Here is a 20164-nt window from a genome sequence, read left to right as displayed (position 1 = left end):
TGTTTGTCAGACTTTTTTCTTAAGAGACAATACCATTACTTATGCAGTACTGTAAACTCTATCAAATTATTCTGTTTAAATGAATGATTATGTAACTACGGATATCCGATAATGATCATGATTCAATGATTTTAGTAAACAGTCTCACTGTAGATGTGAGACAAAACTGATGTAAGACAAAGTGGAAAATATTTGTTGCCTGAATGAGGTCCCAATTTGCTGCTATGATAGTTTCCAGTTTACTGGACAAGATCAACAAGATGATGGGAGTTTATCTGTGGGAATTTTTCTGTATTTTCTCCAGAAGAGAGTGAGAGTTTGATGTAGAGCGTGGCTCACTATTTCTGTTACAGTTTATCCCAAAGGTGTTGGGGTTGAGATTTGTGCTTTCAAGTTCTTCCACATGCATTTACGGACCTCTCTTCGTTAGGTGTGTCTAAATTAGCCTGCCTGGTATTCCATATAATTATTTTTTTTATAACAAAAAGAATGTGTCTTCCATATTGTTATTTGTCTTCATCAGAATCGTATTGTTGTTGAGCATGTAATATTCCATTTGAATTCTGTTCTGTGGCCTATAAAATGATGTCATGACGCAAACATGAAGGTTTCACGCTATCTTATAATTATCGTTGACTATCAACCATTATGGTGATATGATGATATAAACAACAACAGGAGGACTTCCTATGAGGGAAAAACCTTCACTAATGTAAGGATGTGAGGAAATGCACAGGGTGTGGTGATTACAGCTGGCAACTAATGGTCATGTTGCATGCTCATGATAATTCCCGAGAGACAGTATAAAGATCTACTGTACATGACAAACCCCATAATGAGACACCATTTCCAGGCGCACACTGCTTCCGCTCAGGAAATAAACTCTCAAACTCAAAAATAATTATTCATTTATTTGCCAAGGGCCTCACCCCACTGTTGGGAAAAGTTTCATTACTATTAGCTAGATAGTGTTCCTTGACAGTCGGACAAAAATACTTGTTCAAGGAAAATTCCATTTCCACTCCGCTGTCTTTACATTTTGCACACCGCCAGGCAACCGGACCACACACATGCAGGCATGCAGAGAGATAGGTCAGTTGATTTAACGAAACAGGCTGGTGCAATCATTACAAAAATAAGATGTTATGTGAACGAATAAACTTTCACGCAAGTCAGATCATTTTAGTGTTTGACGAAGAAGTTAAATCAACTCAACATTTTCCCTGGCTGAACTAATCAAAGGTGATCCGCAGATGCTCGGCCGAGCACAACAGAAATGCTTTTCTCTTTTTTTCCAAATCAGTGTACCATCCAAATGATTTTGAAGACTTTTTTTGTTTGTTTGTTTTAAGGTACAATGGCTACATATAAAGAAATAATTAAGTAAGAACTCACTGCAGCGCTTCATTTCTTGGCCATCCTTCAAATTCAGATCCTGTGGATTTGTGTTAATAAAAATGGACCTTTCATCCATGAAAATAATTATTTGTCACTGGACTCTGAGTGGTTCCATTGTTGGAATACGAGACCCAGTAGCCTAATGGACCAGACATTAGCGTCAAAGGCAGTTAATTTTGGGTTCAAGTTCCACCTGGGTTATATGTTATATGAATATTACAACAGCAGGTCTAACTGTAAAATGAATGAATGAATGAAAAAAACAACTTTATAACGGCTTTCAGGATGATTTATTTTTAAACATTTTCTGTAGTTTACCTGATTGAGTCATTGGATGAGGGAAGCTCTACAACCTCCCAGTCCTTTACCAAATATATCAACCAGACTAGTGTTAATTTTATCAGACAGACAGATTTTTAAATTTAGTCTCAGTTTTAGTTCCGCTTCACTCACGCTTGTTAGTTTTTTATCATACTTGGTCAACCCCATCCGTTTTTTTTAAGTCAACTTATAGTCGACTATAAATCTAGCATTTTAGTCTTTATTGTAGTCCAAGAAAACATAATTTTATTCATCTAGTTTTAGTCAAAAAATTCTGCCAACGTTTTAGTCTACGCACTTTTAGGCAGGACAACCATTTTACCCCTGTATATTTTTTTGTCAGCAGATAATGTTGAAAATTTCGGATCAAAAATTATTTCCCATGAAATGTTCTCTCATCTTTTTGATGAAAAACAATTGACACACAATTACAGTATATTAACAAGTGGCTACTACGGCTCCAAGCTACGAGCTAGTAAAATTCCCCAGCATTAGTTAGCAGTCGGATTAACATTATTGTTGGAACATTATAGCCGTTGGATTAATGTTATGTTACAACTATAATTTACTTCTTTTTTTTTTCTTTTTTTTTTACCTTTCACCGCGGATCCACCTCCTGTCTGTCCCATGTGTTTGTGCATGTTGCACTTCTTAGCTACAGATTTGAAAGGGGGTATCACATGACAGTGTCACAGTCACAGATTAGCAGAGACAGGATTTTTCAAAACCATATCATTTTCATGTCGTCTGTCCATAGATTTTAGTCCATTTTTTTCATGTCTCGTCTTCACTAGTCGACGAAATTGCATACTAATTTAGTCCCAGTTAATGCTTATTAATGAGGGCTTTTTAGTCTAGTCTCGTTTTCATCTGAAAATATTTTTGTTTAGTTTTTTCGTTAACGAAATAACCGGACCGCGTCAGATGGGTGTGACCTAAAAAAATTTAAATAAAAAAACAACAATGCATGTGAAATGAGTATAACCAATGTCAGGTTTTGCGAGCACACACAACATCTCTTCTAACTATATTCTAGGGAATGAGACAAGGGAAAATGGGTTGGACCAGAACGACAATGAGAAGAAGATTGCATGGTGCACTCACCTTGATTAAACCATTCCTCTACAGTTAGCCACGGAAGCAGCAGCCAAAAAAAGACAAAGCACAGAAAAGAGAGAAGGGGCATGGTGAAAAAGCCATGCTCACATGTCAAAGGGCTGTGTAAAAAGGAGAACAGAGATCATTTTCTGAAAATAGCCATGAGTGACAATTAAAGGAGCTCACAAAAGAGGGTACAGAAGTAAAGAGAGAGAATGTACTTTTAAGAGAGAAAAGAGGGGAAACCTTTTTTTTAATTAAGCGATACTGAAACTGCCCAAAAAAACCATCTTGGACAATTGTTGTTGAATTCATTTCTAGCATCAAATTTGAGACAAAAAAAGGAGACAGAATGAAAAACAACAGTGCAAGCTGCCAGCATTTATAAACATGCTCCATTAAACTCACTGCGTCAAAAGAAAAAACAGATGCGATCGAAGTCTCAGGCTGCTCATTAACCAATCAAAACTAGAACACCTCTGCTGTTTCTGATCATAAATGTGTATCTTAATTCATACAGAATAAGACATTAAACCGAATATGAGGCAATACGCAGCCTACTTAAGGCAACAAATTACCAACAATTTTGCCGACAATGTCACTTAACTGCATTGCTCTGTGCTTCTTTATGGTGATGTTTAATGGTCCTCTTAGAAACAACACCTTGAGGGGGACCGCAGCAGCTACACACAACTCATTATTTAACGTGCGTTTCCACAGAACAAAGTGTTCATGTGGATAATTGCTTTCTTCAGAAGTCCATATACATGTATGGTTTGTGTTTCTCACACCCACAAAAAGAGAGATGTCTCCGGAGAGTCGTTAGATACCGGAGGTCACCGACGTGCAGTCACACTTCATTGGCCATTTGATTAATGACAGCCATTATTGTTGTACAGCAGGGAGATAACGGTGTTGTGCTGCTAAGAGCTCAGGAGAGCACAGATGGAGATGTTGCTTACAACACATCTGAACGTAATATCTGACAAGGAGCCAACAATGCAGGCTGACAAGGACTGATTTTGAATTTATTATAATTGAAATGGTCAATTTGATAGAAACACACAAACACTGTAAGAAATAAGACACATTCTTATAGATAAGTGGGAACAAGTGTCTAGTCTATGAGGCAAGTGGAAGGACAGGGAGAAAAGAAGACTGGAAAGAAGGCAGTTATTTAATATCATTGGGGGTGGGGGGAATCATCTTTGGTAGATTATTTTTCAGTGGTAACAATGCTTCTTGCCAATAAATGTAATACATTTGGAAATTTCCCTTCTACGTGATGCCCTATTTGTAAGGAACATTTGTGGGATGAGCAGCATAACATAGTATATGCATCACAGTCACCATGTTTAATGTGTCACATTTTCACCTTGCAACACGGCTTACAGAAACACTTGTCCTGGAACATCAACATGTGGAGGAATGTTATGTTCAGCAATGAGTCTGATCATAGGATCAAAGTGCAGAGAAGACAGGGAGATTGTAATGCTAATTGAAGACAGTAAGCTCTTTTGATCAGCAAGATGAAGCAGCATCTCCATCACTGGATAACATGTGTGTAATTTAAGGCAATGTCAATATTCTTCAACAACTCGCCTCTGAAAAACAGTGTTTAAAAGCGTGGCCTGCCAATAGTCCTAACCTCAATTTAACTGCAGACTTGTGGGATCAGCTTTGCCATACTTTTGATGCTGACTTGCAAAAACTCTGGTTGGGTAGTGGAATGCCATTCCACACAGCATGGTCACAGGAGGAGGTGCCAGACTGTTGTGGCTGCGGATGGTTCCTCCACAAGCTACTGGGGATCCAGGTTGTTAAAAAAAAACAAAATTGGGCCGAATCCATTAAGAATGAGCTGATAGCGCCATTTATTGCACTTCATTTGCACCTGCAATTTGCTACGTCTTAACGTCCTATTCGCAAAGTATTTTGCACTAATGACATAGCAGCGCAAACATGCCCACAAACAGTTGAGCGCAGTTTGCACCTGTTTTCTCCCTGAGTGCCACACATGGCAAAGTATAAATGCTGACTTTATGCCAAGAACACTGTGGCAGAAAAATGACAGGAGGAGACTCTTTCACTCGATTCAAATCACAGCTCAAAAGACACCTGCCTAAAACTGCCTACGCAACAAAATGTCATTTTGCGCTGTCCTTATTTATGTATTTATTTCCACTTTTTTATTATTTTATTTAATGTGTCCTTGAGTGCCAATAAAGGCGCCTAAAATGGTAAATGGACTGATAAAATACGTTATTTTTCTTACTATTATTGTTATAGATACATTATCAGAATGTGAGCTTAGAGTCTTGGCCGAAGAGGGACTGTCATAAAACTGTGGGCATACTGTAGGTAGACAAGGGGGATGGCGGGCTATTTTGGATGACGTCTTATACTGTACATGTCGGAGCGTTCCCTCACATGGCTCTTGCAATGCGTTTCCCCGTGCCGTTGAGGCTTCCACAGGCGTTTACAACAGCTTTCTATAGATGTTATTTGCATCACTCAAACTTTGTGTAGCAATTAGCATTGGTGTTAGTGAATTACACGTTTATCAATGAGGCTCATTTGCATAGAGACAATTTCTCCGTCAAATATGTGCAAATACCACCGGAGCACTGAGGCGCATTTGACCATCTGCACACGATTTGAGAATTAGACACTGTGTATGCTCCATTTGTACTGGTGAGTGCCGCGTAAAAGCCATGCAAACTTTTAGTGGATTTGGCCCTAAATTGTCCAATTGCCAACATGTTTTGTTTCTTCCTTGTTACTGGCAAGAGTTTATGTATTTAATCCACAAAAAAACACCAAACAAGAGTCAATAGTAATAGCATAAAGAACTAATTAAGAATAGGCATGTGTGCAACATATACTGCTTCTCATCCCACAAATGTGTGTTCCTTTTAATAAACACAAACAGGCTTTCCAACAGGTATTAGTTACAAAACAGAAATAATCTACCAAACAAGTTGTTCATGTTAGGTTGTGATGTGATAAAATGATATGTGATTGGGGAAACAAATGTTAAAGCAGTAATATAGACTAATTCATGAGGTTCAAAAGCTTCCTCTTCCTCACCTTTGGCTTTCTTCCCTCCAAAGCAGCCAGCATCATCCTTCTTCTTCCTCTGTAGCCCAGCAGAGCCAGGGGCCTGTGGTGCTGATGGGTCCTGAAACCTTTCGGCCCCCGGCACCTCTTTGTGGACGTGGTAGGACAGGTTCCTCATAATACAGACACAGTTCTCCACAGACTAGACGGGAGGCGGCAAATAGAACATTGTCAGTGTTAGAGCATCTGCCAAGATCAAGCCAATTGTAAATGAGTAGAATGCAGGTAGCCAACCTTATTATCCATATCCTTCTTCCCTACAGCTGATTGGAGGGCATGCAGCAAGGCGTCCACTAATCCGTCACACTCCCTCAGTCTGCGCCGAGCCTCTGCACCATCTGAGCTTACGTTTCTAAAGAAGACACACATACACTTCAATTAAGGATATACCAACAAAGACATATGTTTTCCAAAACAACAATTCTCAGCAATATGGGACTGCAGTAATCATATGTAAAGACTTGAGCTTTGGAGCCGAAGGGTCATGGGTTTGAGTCCCACTGCTGACAAAAAAAAGTAAAATTTCAGATGCTAGTCTGCTTGCTGGCTACTGTCAAGGCGCCTTTCAGCAAGGCATCATCTCCATCCTTCAGCTCAAGAGATGCAGAACCGTTTGCATGCCTCTCACTCTGTATCCTTTCATGCTTGCTGTGTCAACGCGGGAAAAATATACAGCTGTTTTTAAGTTTGATTTTTGTGATGATGAGTATGATTTATTTATTTCCAAAAGATGATCGTCGACTAAGAAAAAGCAAAGCATTATCAGACAATTTTTTATTTCACAGAGATGAATTGTTTATTAGGCTTGATGACAATGAAAAGATGTCAGTGCTTGATATCGTGTACAAGGCATTTCAAGCAAGTCTTTGACATCAGTCAATGTGAAATTTGCAGTACAAAGAGAATTTCTACTCTTATACTACCCATACTCATAGCCTGAAATGTTGTTTCCTGACTGCCTATAAAAGGAAAGGCAGAACGAAAGGTTAAAGGATAGCTTGAACTCCCAGCTCCTCACGTGATTTCATTTATGAGAGCATCCAAGATGCATAATCCCATTAGACAAACCCCATTAAGTCTGGTAGTTGCAGGGAGTATTGTAACAATAAGCAGAAGTGTGCATCACACCCGACACCACTTCATGTTTGTTTTGTTCAAAATAAACATACTATTCATGACAGAGAGACCCGCTCTGTGCATATAGCACACACACCGTGCAAAATTCCAAATCTACCCAATCGAAAACTTCTGAAATTCAGATCACAGCCACATCATGTCTGCCAATGTCCTCAATTGTCTATGAAGCGCTGCTATCAGTCTTCAGCTGTCAGACAATGGTCTCGAGTACCCTTGTAAATGAATCCGAGGGAGCACGCACCTTGGATTTATTTGACAGCCATGTGTTTGGGAGCAGACGGACTGAGTTTTACTGCCAGCTGTTTCATTTTTAGGAGTCTTTTGGGGGACAGTTGTCTTTGTTGGAAGGATTATGGATAGTGCATCTGTCAGTTAAGACAGCAGATAGTTGTTGTCCCTGGAGAGGTGACCTGGAGGAGTAATATGTAGGTTCTGACGAGGTTACACCAGCAGTTGGAGACCCCAAATTATTGATTTCAGTGGCAGTAATGTACAAAGTGATTATTTTAAAGCAAAACAGCTAATTCCATTTATTTTAAGGAGCGACTTTGAATTTCCTCATTGTATAAACTTATTGTTAAATGTAGGTTTCATTGAAAGCAGTTGTGTAGCATTATATTTTACGTATCTGCTGTGCAGGATCTGACAGATATTCTGTGCAAATGAGACATCTGCTGCAGCAGCACAGCTGTAGATGAAAAGATATAGACTTAATTATTTTCATCAACTCAGAGCAGGTTGTGAGCTTGCATCAGCATTTTTAGTGTTCACTGCAAATGGAAAGCTCTTTTGTTACTGGCTTGGTGTTGCGTTACTGTGAAAAACAGCAAGTGCAAATTGCTGCATTCATTCTACCTTAAGGTGGATAGACGGAGGGAGCGAGAGAAACACGCACACAAACGCAGATACCACAGCCAAGACAGCGAGATACAGCCGTGCGTCGTCAAACCATAGAAATATTACAACAGTACTTAACAATAATTATAACTTCCCATGTACAAGTGGATAAAATGTGTGCAGTGCGCACCTTGCTGCTCCATTCAATTGAATGGGAGTGATTAACCGAGTAATCGATGGAATTATCGATAGAATAATCAATTTTAAAAAGATTTATGAGCGGCCCTAAAGGGTACATACCATATTGTAAGCAAACAACCAGTCACACCCACATTTACGTCCTTTTTCTTTTTTTTTTGCGAGAGCTCAGTATTTATTCTGTAATCTTGCGGTCTGCCCCAACCGATGGCTCCCCACCCGACTCAGCCACCCCTCCTAGTTGTGGGGTGCATTAAAATGGGAGGGGAGTTGCTAACATGGGTTGCTAACATGGGTGTTTTTGGTATGTGGGAAGAAGCCGGAATACGAGGGGGGGAAAAATGTATGCAAACACATGCAACATGCATACTTCACACAGGAATACAGTCAAGACGACTACTAGGTCACTCTGCTGCCAAATTATGAATAATACATATATATTATTCAAATTAAAATACTGTACGTCTCCTCTGTCAATCAGAATAGATAATACATTGGTAAGTATGCTTTGTCTTACACATGTCTTGTAATGAATCAAACTAGGTTGTGCAGGTGTACCGAATGACCAGCCATCCAAATTTGAAGGTACCTCAGAGTTATGAGGCTATCAGCTGCTATGGACAAAAGCAGCTGGGAATAAACTGAGGAGTCGCCAATGGAGGGTGATTGAGGAGGATGGACACCTTGCCGATCTCTGACATCAGTACGTAAGTCAATGCGTAAAAAAAAGTACATGTGCAAGTCATGCAAAGTGGTTCAAGGTAAACAGATCTTATCCTATAGTAATTGGGTAAAAGTCTTGAGACATGCCTTTTAATTAATCTACCACGGGGTGGCTTTAACTCATTGATTCCTTCTCAATCTTAAATATTAATTTTAGCAAGACATCATGTACAATGTTATGGACCAATTTGGATGCAAACAGTTTGGAGTAGTAACCCCACATCAGTGACCGCTGATCTCACAACATCTGGATAAATGGATGCAAAATTCCCAAACACTCACTTCAAAATCTTGTAGACAGCCTACCTAGAAGAGTGGAAGACATATATGGAGTTGGTTCCCCCTTCGCAGTTATACGTGACATTAACGGAGGATACAACTGAAAACAAATGGAACTATGCTGAGTCTCATTGAAGTTTAAGTGACGTCTCTGGTGGTGTGAGTAAACAAATTCTCTCTGGCATCAGCATTTCTTCCCAAGGCACAAACCTTGCATCTAGGAAACTGCAGGCATGGTTACAGTTACCATGGAGTTATTTCCTCAGCAGCACTGCTTGCATTAAGTGTATAGCAAGTGAGATTGACAGGAGGACTGTGTGTTTTCTGCCAGCAGTAACATATGGGTAGGGGTAATGAGAGCATGTGTTTCTAGAGAAGCTGACAAATAGACATTTGCGGAAAAAGGCAGAGCTGAACTCATGTTAAGTGGAGGAAAAACAGCATTGACTTCTGTGTAACTTTTTCTAACTACATCTGTGAACTTTAATTTATTCCCTCCTGATTCATTATCACTGCTCTTCTGAGCATGATCAGTATATTTCTGGAAACTGCATGAGTTTTCACACTTTCCCAAGTGTGTCTTTGATGAGAAAAAACTCAGTAGAGGCAAAATCTTAATATCAGTGAGGTACTTTTGTGTCTGTCTGTATGTTGCCATTGTAAAACAGTAAACTGCTGAAGCATTGACTGTTGGGTTGTTCTGCTCCAGATTACAGTCTAGACAAGCTTGGCAAGCAGTCAGGAATGAAGCATGATAATCGAAAAAAACACACACACGGTTTTGAGATGATTACTTGAAAATTTCAATTTACTTTTAAATTGAAAAACAAAAATTGCTTGCAAACAAATGCTGTTTTGTACATTTTATGAAGCCATAAAATGTAAATACGCTCCCCATTCATCTATTATTCATCCAACCTCTTATCTTATTCAAGGTTCCAGGAAGTGGATTTAAGGCCAAAGGCAGACCACAAACGGAATCACAGGGCATCTATAGAGACATAACACTCACATTCACATTGTCACTGAGTCTACATACAACCCGTCCATCGATTTTTTTTTATGCTCGCAGTTCAGGGTCGCAGGAAGGATGGAGCCAATCCAAGCTGATTGTGGGCAAATGACAAGTTACAACATGAAGACAGACAAATAATCACCCTCACATCAACACCTATGGTCACTCAGGTAGACGTGTTCTGGCTGGGTGTGTGAAAGTCAGCTGTGTGACCTCCTTCTCCGCCTGAGACCAGATATAATAAATCTATCTGTATAAACATACGACAACTGCAAAAACTCATTACAAACTGTGAATTCTAATGTGTTTTTTCTCAATAATTTCAATTTTTTTTTCTATTTCTGTGTGTGGAGTGTGTCATTCACCAGTCACATCGAGCGAAAACAATAACACTCCCAAGTGTCTATTGCTCAGGAGACACATCTACTAGAGATTTACAGTAGATATGGAACGCCAAACCTAAAGAAGCCTTTTTTATTAACTTATTTGCTCCCAAAAACGTAATAATATGTTCTATTTTAAATGTTTTAAGTGTCCAAAAGACGTATTTATACGTTTTTATGTTTTTTTTATGCTAGAGCATACAAGGCTTTGATGCAGCTCAACTGCAAAAACGGTTGAAGAAACGGTAGTTATTACACAACGGTCAGCAGCAGCAGAGCAAAATAGATCAACCAGGGCCATGTTGAAAAAAGCTCATTTACTCACATTTCTATATTTCTATATATTCTAATGCTAATTGCTGCAAAAACGGAAACAGATAGAATGAAGAGACTCTAATCTTTCTTTTGGTAGGTTCCATGTTTTTATAGCAATAGAACACAATATTCTGTGGACCTTGGAAAATCTGACAAAATCCAGTAAAACAGCCAGGAGTGAAGAGGATTGCTTCAGTGAAAATGGCTGGGAGTGAATAAGTTAAAGGTGAAACATCGTTAGGTCCTGTTGCTTCCATTCAAACTTTAACGGACCTTCACTCACATACTTTCCACAAGTTTGAACAGCATAATGACGTGTGTGGATGACACCCAGTATTTTTTTTTATTACGTAAATGTGAACATAAAATATTTTGTAGGGCAAAAAAGAAAATAACAAAACCTATTGTGTTTTCAGTCACATATGACATTTTGCCTTATAACATGTATCTGAGGTGTAAGGTGTAGGTGGTGCCAGGAATAATTTCTAGTGTCAGTCTGTAATCCTTCTGCAGACTGCCAAATAAAATTCTTCACAGACCCGAAGACAGGAGTGGGCAGAATTCAGCATTTGCCAATTGCTATTAATGTGACAAGAAGCTAACATCTGATATGAGATTGATGTCAACAGGAGCACATTTGCCAAGCTACTGTAGTTCAGTTCTTAAGGCATAGCCATAGTTTATTGGTTCAGAATAGATACAGAAATGCTGTGCCTTGCATGAAGGCACCTCTACAGTATTCATAAAGTAGACTAGCATCACTCTATCAAGTTGTTGTCTGCAGCAAGACTTCAACTATAACCTTTAAAACCCAAGTCCTTTAATATAAGATCATCTACTGCCCAAAGTGGTTTTAATAGTAACTTGTCCCAAAAAGCAGAAATGCAAACACACAAAACGGTAAACCAATGCTAGTCCGATTCTTGAGTAAATTTTTGACCCTACCTCAAGCACCCAGAGGTGTTCTTGAAGACGGTAGTCCACTCCGCATCACGTGGCTTTGAGTCCTCGTTTGGTTCATGCTCCCACCCTGAGTGCGGGATGATGACCTCATTGGTCATTGTTTGGAGGCCATGGTTTATGATGACCATCTTCAAGGGTTCATAGGAGGACAGATTCCAAAGTGTCCCTATGGGGGGAAGGCAAGAGAAGAAACAGATAATAAAGATGAGGGAAAAACAATAAAGAACAAGGATGAATGGATGAAATGAAATGAATCATGCAATAAAATGAGAAGAGAGGATCCAAAAAAAGATTGAAAGTGAAAGAAAAAATATATAAAGGGTGGGGGGGGTGGGCGGTGTATCAAGGAACGGAGTGATGTTGATTCACTATAACAACAGCTGTCTAGCAGGCAAAACTTTATGATCACACTCAAAAGCATGTTTATCTTGGCAGAAAATCTAATTCAGCACAAAAGTACAGAAGACGAGCGGGTTGCTCATAAGTCTGCTATGATGCTACCTCGTTTCCACAATAGCTCTACAATAATACTATCATTTTCTTGTGTGGGCTTTGCCGCCTAACCAGCATGCTGTAATCAAGAGTGAATGAATAAATGAGTCAAGATGACTAATCACATTTTCTTTATATACTGTAATCTTGGTCTAATACAGTAAAGCTCAAAAACTGAGTGGAAAGAAAAAATGAATGAAGATCAATGGTCTGTATCCAACATGTTCTCGATCCGAAACAAGGATATGACCTCAAAATAAAAAAAAAATTGAATGGGATCTCAAATGGCTGATGTGCCTACCCACCACTAAGTTTTGTAGGAATTAGTTTCACATTTTGTGTGCTTGTGTTATCAAGTAACAACAAAAACACAATGCCCTTGGCATACAGTAGGTAGCAATGAGAAATGGAGTTCCATATTTGGAAGGGATGATACTTATATTATTATTAGCTCATTCTTCAGGTTTGTTTGAGTGTCTGTCATCACTTATTACACTCCTTCCTTCCTGCTGTAACATTCAGAGAGCATTAAACTGACAATCGTATCTGGAGTCACTTAAAACAAGTTCTTAGTCCAACAAATTGCAGCTCAGACTATAAATATAAATCAATGTAGACACATGCAACCACATACAGTACATATATAGTGCATGTAGCATGGATGTGTGTGTGTGCGTATGGGTTACAGGCAATCCTAGAAATCCTAACAAGAAGAAGCAATGAACTCTCACACTTCAATTCATCATCTAAAGTCCATGCTGGTATTCAAATCTATCTATCAATCTACTATGTAAGTATGTATTATATATTCAATATACAAAATACAAAAGGGTGTTCAAGAGTGAGCATCATCATTCCACACTTTTTGAATGATGTGCTCTTCCAGGCAGCGTCAATAAGATGACAAACTAACATTCATGCCTGCCTGCTGGGCTTGATTACTTGCACAGTTGTGACACTGGCATCAGTTTTAGTTATGACAAGCACCACTCAACATGCAGTAAACATATGAGCAGCCACTTGGCTTGAGGAAGACAAGCAGTGAATAAAGATGAGAATGAAAAGGGAAGAAACTGAATGGTGCATAATGTTGTGGCACTGTCTTGATTGTCACACTTCGACAACATCGCTTGGACATTGAGAACAGTTCAAGCTCAGACCCAACCAACATGTGTGTGACTATAAACAGCAAGACAAGCAAAGCTTAAGTGGTTGTAAGATGACTTTCTCTGTGTACTCTCTTCGTCTTTACATTTGCCCTCTCTTTGATGCCTGGGGTTAGCATAGACCAGGGAATGGTACTGAAGCTGAGGTTCCGACTAATTACATTATCTGTGGAGCACAGACAGAAATTATGCTCTTCTGGCTCTCCTATTAAGTTTGTCTTGCTTATTAATGTTCTCCCCCCACCCGTTCCTTTCGTGACTCAACCTCAGTGGGAGAAGAGGAAAGGAGCCTGTCACAACAAACACCACAAACAAGATACAGAGGCTAAATGTAAAGGCACTTTTTTAGGCTTGGAGCCTTTTCATCTCAAATTTATTAAGTATTGTGAAAGAAACAGCAGTTCTCTCTTTTTTGTATTATTGAGAACTTATAGTAATCATTACAAGGATGTTATAATGCCACCTATTCCTGTAGATTCTAAACTGTACTGAGGTGACATGTTTCTCCAGGGGAAAAATCGTCTGAGAATTGGCCAGCCAGATCAAGGCATCAGCTTCTACTTATGACTCTGTCCCTCCATACTTTTTGAAGGAAGTTTCACCTAGTATAGTGTCTCTGGTTCTGCCCTTTATTAATAGCAGTGTGGCCTCTGGTGTTGTTACCCTGGCCTAGCTTATGTTGTTCTGGAGACTGGAGGTCTTCCAGTCTTCCAGTTTGGTTTAAACCGCTGCACGGGATCCCAATCCCAATCAGCTTTACTTCAAGTTTTCAATGACAGTCCTGGCAAATGACAGACAATGATATGGCGTTTGACACTGTGGACCACAGTATTTTAGTGGCTCGGTTACAGCACCTTGTGGGCATTAGTCATAGTGATTTGGATCCTATCTGGCAGACAGATCTATGTGTGTAAGCTTTAGTAGTTCTGAGTCCCATTCTGCTCTACTGTTTTATAGGGTTCCACAGGGTTTAATTTTAGGGCTGCTGCCTTTTTCTTGTATTTTCCACCCCCTGATTAGCATCTTGACAAAGCACGGGATTTCATGGACTACTATGCTAACGACAACCATTATGTGCCACTAAAGAAAGAAGAACCCTTCTCATTAAAACCACTTTTATTATGTTTGTAAGAGGTTAAAGTTGGGATGGCCTTTAAACTTTAAAATTTTAATAAAAAGAAAACCAAAGTGATGGTGTTGGTTCCAGTAGCCCTTGTACGTCCCAACCCACCATCCACTTCCACCCCTCTTTAGCCCTCACCCACCCATTGCATTTTGTGAAGCCAACAGATAAAAAAAGAAAGAAAGAAGATAAAATCAAGTTGATTTGAACTGAGTTCAGTTAAATTAAGGCGAGAAGGGATTATATGAATATACTGTCATTTTGTAATATTGTTGGGATTATGCCTGAAGTCGTTGGGCTCATACTGTTGACATCAATCTATCCATTTTCTATAGCACATGTATACATTAGGGTCTTGGGCAGTGCTGCCACGGTTTCCATGAAAAAGTGACTCAGTTACCTTACTGATTATTTGATTTTAAAAGTATTTTAGTTACTTTAATGATTACGTTATTCCAAAAGTAACCAAGATAGATTACAAGTTACTTTATTAGTTACATTCAGCAGATGCCTACAACCCTGCTTAAATCTGAAAGACTCCAGAAGAAAGAATAGCTCATATGACACATTGGTGGAATTGAATACCACTATCTACACCACATGGTGCCCAAAGTACTTTACAATGCCTCACATTCACCCATTCACACACCAGTGGTCAGCTGCTGCCATGCAAAGCACTGCCAGGTCCACTGGGAGCAAGTTGGGGTTTAGTGTCTTGCTCAAAGACACTTCGACATGGTCACTAGGAGTGAGGATCGAACCCACAACCAAACAGATGGGTGGCGGCCACTCTACCACTGAGCCATACCGCCACAAGCCTAAGAAGGTGAAAATTAGAAGAACTGAGATGGACAAAACTAATTAAGGAATGGGTCATCCAATGTGGAAAAAAGCCAAACTTCCACATCATCACTTTCTCGGGCAGGATAAAGAACAACTCTGTGGTTTTACAGTCACAGACCACTTCTACGGCCAATTCTTATGAAACGAATACTAAAAAAAGGATTCTATATTTAAAACCCCTCAATTATATGTAATTGTAGAAAACTGCCGAACGCTGGCCAGATGGGCTGGGGCTGCAAGCTGAGCTTGCATTGTGACTAGTCTTTTTCACTGGGACAAACACACTGGAGAGGGGAACCTGCAAAACCTGCAATGGAAGATGAATGGAGAAAATAAATTGATTGCAAGGGTTGGAAAGGGAATAATAGTGAAAGGAGTAGAAAAGCAAAAAAGGTTCCCCTGCAATCCGTTCACTATGTGTTGTGGTGCATGGTTATTTTTAGCAAATGTGATGCAGTGCTGTAAAGACAATCATTTCTGCTGTGCCAAAGTCATCGCTCACCATGACATCTCTGTCAACGCGCACACACATGCACACTTGAGACAGCAACTGTTTTTCGAGAGCAGTACCCATGCCAAAATACTGTAGATCATAGGACGTTGCAAATAAGAGTGACTTTTCTTATGGATGCTTGAGCTCCACATATCTTCACAATCAACATCCATTGAAGACAACAAGAAAAGAAAAAAGCCTTTAGTGCAACCATTCTCTTGGACTGGTGTGTTCAACTGTATTTAATGGTGTAAAAGGTAAGGTATCACATTTTTAAATGGGTCACGTTTCTCAAGCACTGAAAAAAATAGCCTCCTCTCAGCAATGAAAAGTGAAACAAAGAGTCACACACAAGCACATATGCATCAGGCATACACATAATATCATTTTTTTTTTCTTAATAGGAAGCCGTTTTGAAATTTGAACTATTTTCCATGTAATCTATTGTTTTCCTGTGCAGTGTTCACCCACTGAATTATTGTTAATTTTTATGTTTAATGAAGCTGACCCCAAATATCAAAATGCTATATTAGCAAGTTGCAATGATCTGCGAGATTTATGTCTTTGTTGCAATTTTATGTCTTTGTTGCAACTAATAAATAGTTACTCTTTAATTTGCAAAAAATACAAATAACTCGAGCTAATTGGCTAATAAAGCCTTGAATGCAGCTGTAATATGTTATATTTTATAATAAATTAATGCCTACCTTCCTAGTGTACCGTAGTACAAATGAAATCAAATTAAATACCATTGATGGAGAAAGACTTCAGCCATTAACATAATATACCTTACCATACAAAGAATGGTGGTATACGTGCATCTTTTACCACTTATCCTCCCAGCTAAGCACAATTTAGAGTCTATAATGAACCTATGTTGCTTGCTTTGGAATATGAGAGAAAAGTGGACTTCCCGCAGAAAAGACAAGCAAGCACGGGGAAACATTTAAACTCAGGAAGAGTATCCTACATTCGGACTCTCAACCTCAGAACTGTGAGGCAGATGTGCTCACCATGCTGCCTGTGGTTGCGTCCATTGTATTGAATTTGTTGTTGCCGAACAAGTGGAAAGATTTGTGTTTAGGCTGCTGGCAACAGCTGTCACTAGCACAGAGACACAAACAACCAGTTTTCAACCTGGAATGAGTCATAAAAGATTGTGGGACTCGTCATATGCTAATTCCAATTAGTATCATTCCAATTAGCGAATTCCCTTATTGTTGCAGTGAACATAATTGCGTTGAACATAAGATGACTTTGCGACAAGAGCTCAAGATTTTAGCTTTCATTTTCCAGGTATTTGCAACTGGATCCAATATCACCCTTTTGGGTGAACCTCACAATCTTTCATGTGAGCAAAATTATTGGAAACTTGACTGACAGATGTGTCCTATTACATGGATTATTCAAACTGCAATGAATGTTCACTTGTAGTTTGAGAATTTGGGGTTTTGATGACTACATTTAAACTTATTATAGGTGTGACCAACCAAGGTTTTCCCCCAGCCTTTTATTAGCCTGGCGGCCCACCAGGCTTTCCTTAAAAGTTTGGAGAGTTTGCTCATGATCCCAAAAATACAGTAACATCTGTGAAATTTGGGCTTGCATGGGCATCTCTGATAGACTCATTAACATGGCTGATCAAGATGATGGTAGCACTAAACATTTTTCTTCCAATTTAACACAACCGTTCCAACTATTATTCACTGAGGGAGATAATGTCTAAATAACACCAATAAAAGAACAAAGGAGTTCATCAGGTCATTAGTCTGACCAAGTCAATGTCCAGAATTTAAGCCTAAAGTCCATACATTTGTTAAATGGAACAACCCAAAACAAAAAGAAAAAAACAACTGAAAGAGGCTGCAGTGAAAGTCTGGAGAAGCATCACAAAACAAGAATGCAAGATTATGGTTGACACAGGAAAACAGCAGTGCACACATGCAGGAAATTACTTCAGCGTCGGAACACATATTTATTAAAACAAAACAAAAAAACTTAAACCTGCACAGTAAAGCCAAGGGTATGTCCTAATTAAAAATATGAATGCCTTTACGCAATGGCAACAACATAATTTAATTAATTCTCAGACATGCTGACAAGGTCAGTCAGACATTGTCAATTATTGTAAGTGCTTTAAGATCCAAAACTCACCAAGTCCGTCATGAGAAATTAGTCGTAACTTCAATTGTGATGCTCTTGATAATTAGCTCCACGATGTTGATCGATGGTTAATTACTTTATTGTGTGTTGTGTTGATTTGATGCATTTGCTATCTGTATGAATATTTATTTTACAGATTTGAGACATGCAGTGTAGAGCACTTACATTTTAATGGTAGCCCTTACATTTTAATGGTAGCATTAACGAACCTAATATATAGCTTGTTAACAAGTAAATTAAATTTAGAATAGAGAAAAGTCTTTAGAGTAAAATAAATTCAATATGATGAACTGTAGCTCACAAACTTCCTCTGCCACCGATCAGGAATGAGGAACGACTGTGCCGGTTTAATCTGTCACACGCCATATTTAAATAACAAATTTGGGGATGATGAAAACCAATCATGAAGCTTGTTTAGAGCAAAGAGTTCACACTGCTTATGCGCTTAAAACAGCTTAATTTAACATTTCACCAAATACTCAAGTTGACATGATTTGCTTGTTTGTACAACAAAATGTATTACAAAAAAAAAAAAAAAAAATGTTACATGTTAGCACTTTTAATTAAGAATTAGACATCTTACCAGTGATGAGCTCTCGAACCTCCATGTCATTAGTCTTCCTCAGGAGGCGGACGAGGGCAGGAATGCCATCGCAATTTTTGATGGCCACCTTATTGTCATTGTCCTTGCCATAGGAGATGTTGCGCAAGGCGCCGCAAGCCTTGCGGTGGACCTCGGACTTGGGGTGGTCCAGGAGCCCCACCAGGACAGGAATTCCCTTCAGCTGGCGCACATCCTTTTTGATCTTATCGTTTTCATAGCACAGGTGCTGCAAATAGGCAGCAGCATTGGACTTGACAGGGTCAATGGGGTGGCCCAACATGGCAATGACTTCTGGTAGATCTGGGTCACGCCAACGTGGATCCTTACGAATGCTGTCAATTGAGGGCGAACGTCGACCGCCCATGCGGTCTAGACTGGCCATGCTCCCTCGCTCTGGCTGCGCTAGTGGCGCACAATATATGCCATGGATGTACGGGTGGCGTTCATCAATCAACTCTGTTTCAATGGGTTCATCTGGGTAGCCTCTGGAAAATACACAGAGAGAGGACAATAAAGATCAGACGGAGGGAAGGGCCAAATGCAGGGGGACTGCGATTTGTCTGAGAGCAGAATTAGCTCGTCAGAGAGACAGAGAAACTGAGGCCAATTACTAATGAGGGGGTGAACGCGAGGTGAAACAATGTGGGTGTTAGGAAGGAGTGGGGTGCATCGAGAGACTTTATGAGGTTTGAATCTGTTCCTAACTAGCTAAGAAGTGGGAGGAAAAGTTCCTTTTCTTACCATTTTTATTTAAGAGAAATCTTGAATTGAAAACCAAGGCAACACTGTCTGCACATACAATCATGGAAAATTATAAAATTAAGAAACAAGACCAACCTTGTTTCTTCCATTAGCTGTTCATTTTAAATGCCTGGTACAACTAAAATTACATTTGTAGAGATATGCTGTTTTTCAGGCCTAATACAATTATTATTTGCTAAAGGAGGCTGATAACTGATATTTAGAGGCGAAGATATAAAAAATATTGGCACTTTTCAGACGTGTAACTTCTTTTTTTCCTTTTTCTTTTTTATGTTGGACGATAGTTTTTTTTTTTTATTCAAACAAAAATAAAGAACTCCCAGGTTCAACATGTCTTAAATCAATACCTCAATAAATGAATAGCTCCCTAAAATGTTCTACAGCAAATAACGTTTTCTAAGATTTCAATATAATCAAAATCCCTCTTATGAAGCACCAAAATAACCTGAGCTGTTATTGGCCGTCACAATTTTTTATAAAATGTTGATATGCTGTACAGTACTGCCAAAAACAGTGCTTTCAGGCATCCCATGCTTTTTTTCCTGTCTGAGTCACAGGACCTTTCATGGTACCAGGCTTTCAAATGAACAAAAAATTCAAGAAAACATTATCATTATTATTTTTTCCCACATGACAAAATTTGCAAAGCGCTTCTCTTCAGTTAAAAGCACATACAGTACAAGCTGAAATTCAATGTCTTCCTCCCTCCCATTACCAATAAGGACAAAAAA

The 20164-nt window shown here is 39.2% G+C and overlaps 1 protein-coding gene across 15 annotated transcripts in view; it reads right to left on the bottom strand.

The window, feature by feature from the left end:
* Positions 1-20164, bottom strand: part of arvcfb (ARVCF delta catenin family member b) — a 201064-nt gene that overhangs the window by 27950 nt on the left and 152950 nt on the right. For 13 of the 15 annotated variants that reach the window (XM_077560509.1, XM_077560507.1, XM_077560508.1 and 10 more), the window contains 5 exons: positions 18651-19156; positions 11770-11953; positions 6172-6289; positions 5908-6079; positions 2824-2841 (listed from right to left, as the gene is read on the bottom strand). In XM_077560509.1, the coding sequence (XP_077416635.1) occupies positions 2824-2841; positions 5908-6079; positions 6172-6289; positions 11770-11953; positions 18651-19156 (998 nt within the window). The remainder of the gene's footprint in view (positions 1-2823; positions 2842-5907; positions 6080-6171; positions 6290-11769; positions 11954-18650; positions 19157-20164) is intronic. The other 2 variants (XM_077560504.1, XM_077560505.1) reach the window with 1 other exon arrangement.

Source organism: Vanacampus margaritifer, chromosome 3 (assembly GCF_051991255.1).
Source record: "Vanacampus margaritifer isolate UIUO_Vmar chromosome 3, RoL_Vmar_1.0, whole genome shotgun sequence".
Taxonomy (NCBI): domain Eukaryota; kingdom Metazoa; phylum Chordata; class Actinopteri; order Syngnathiformes; family Syngnathidae; genus Vanacampus; species Vanacampus margaritifer.
The sequence above is the reverse complement of the archived record's forward strand: the minus strand, read 5'-3'. Positions and strand labels throughout refer to the sequence as shown.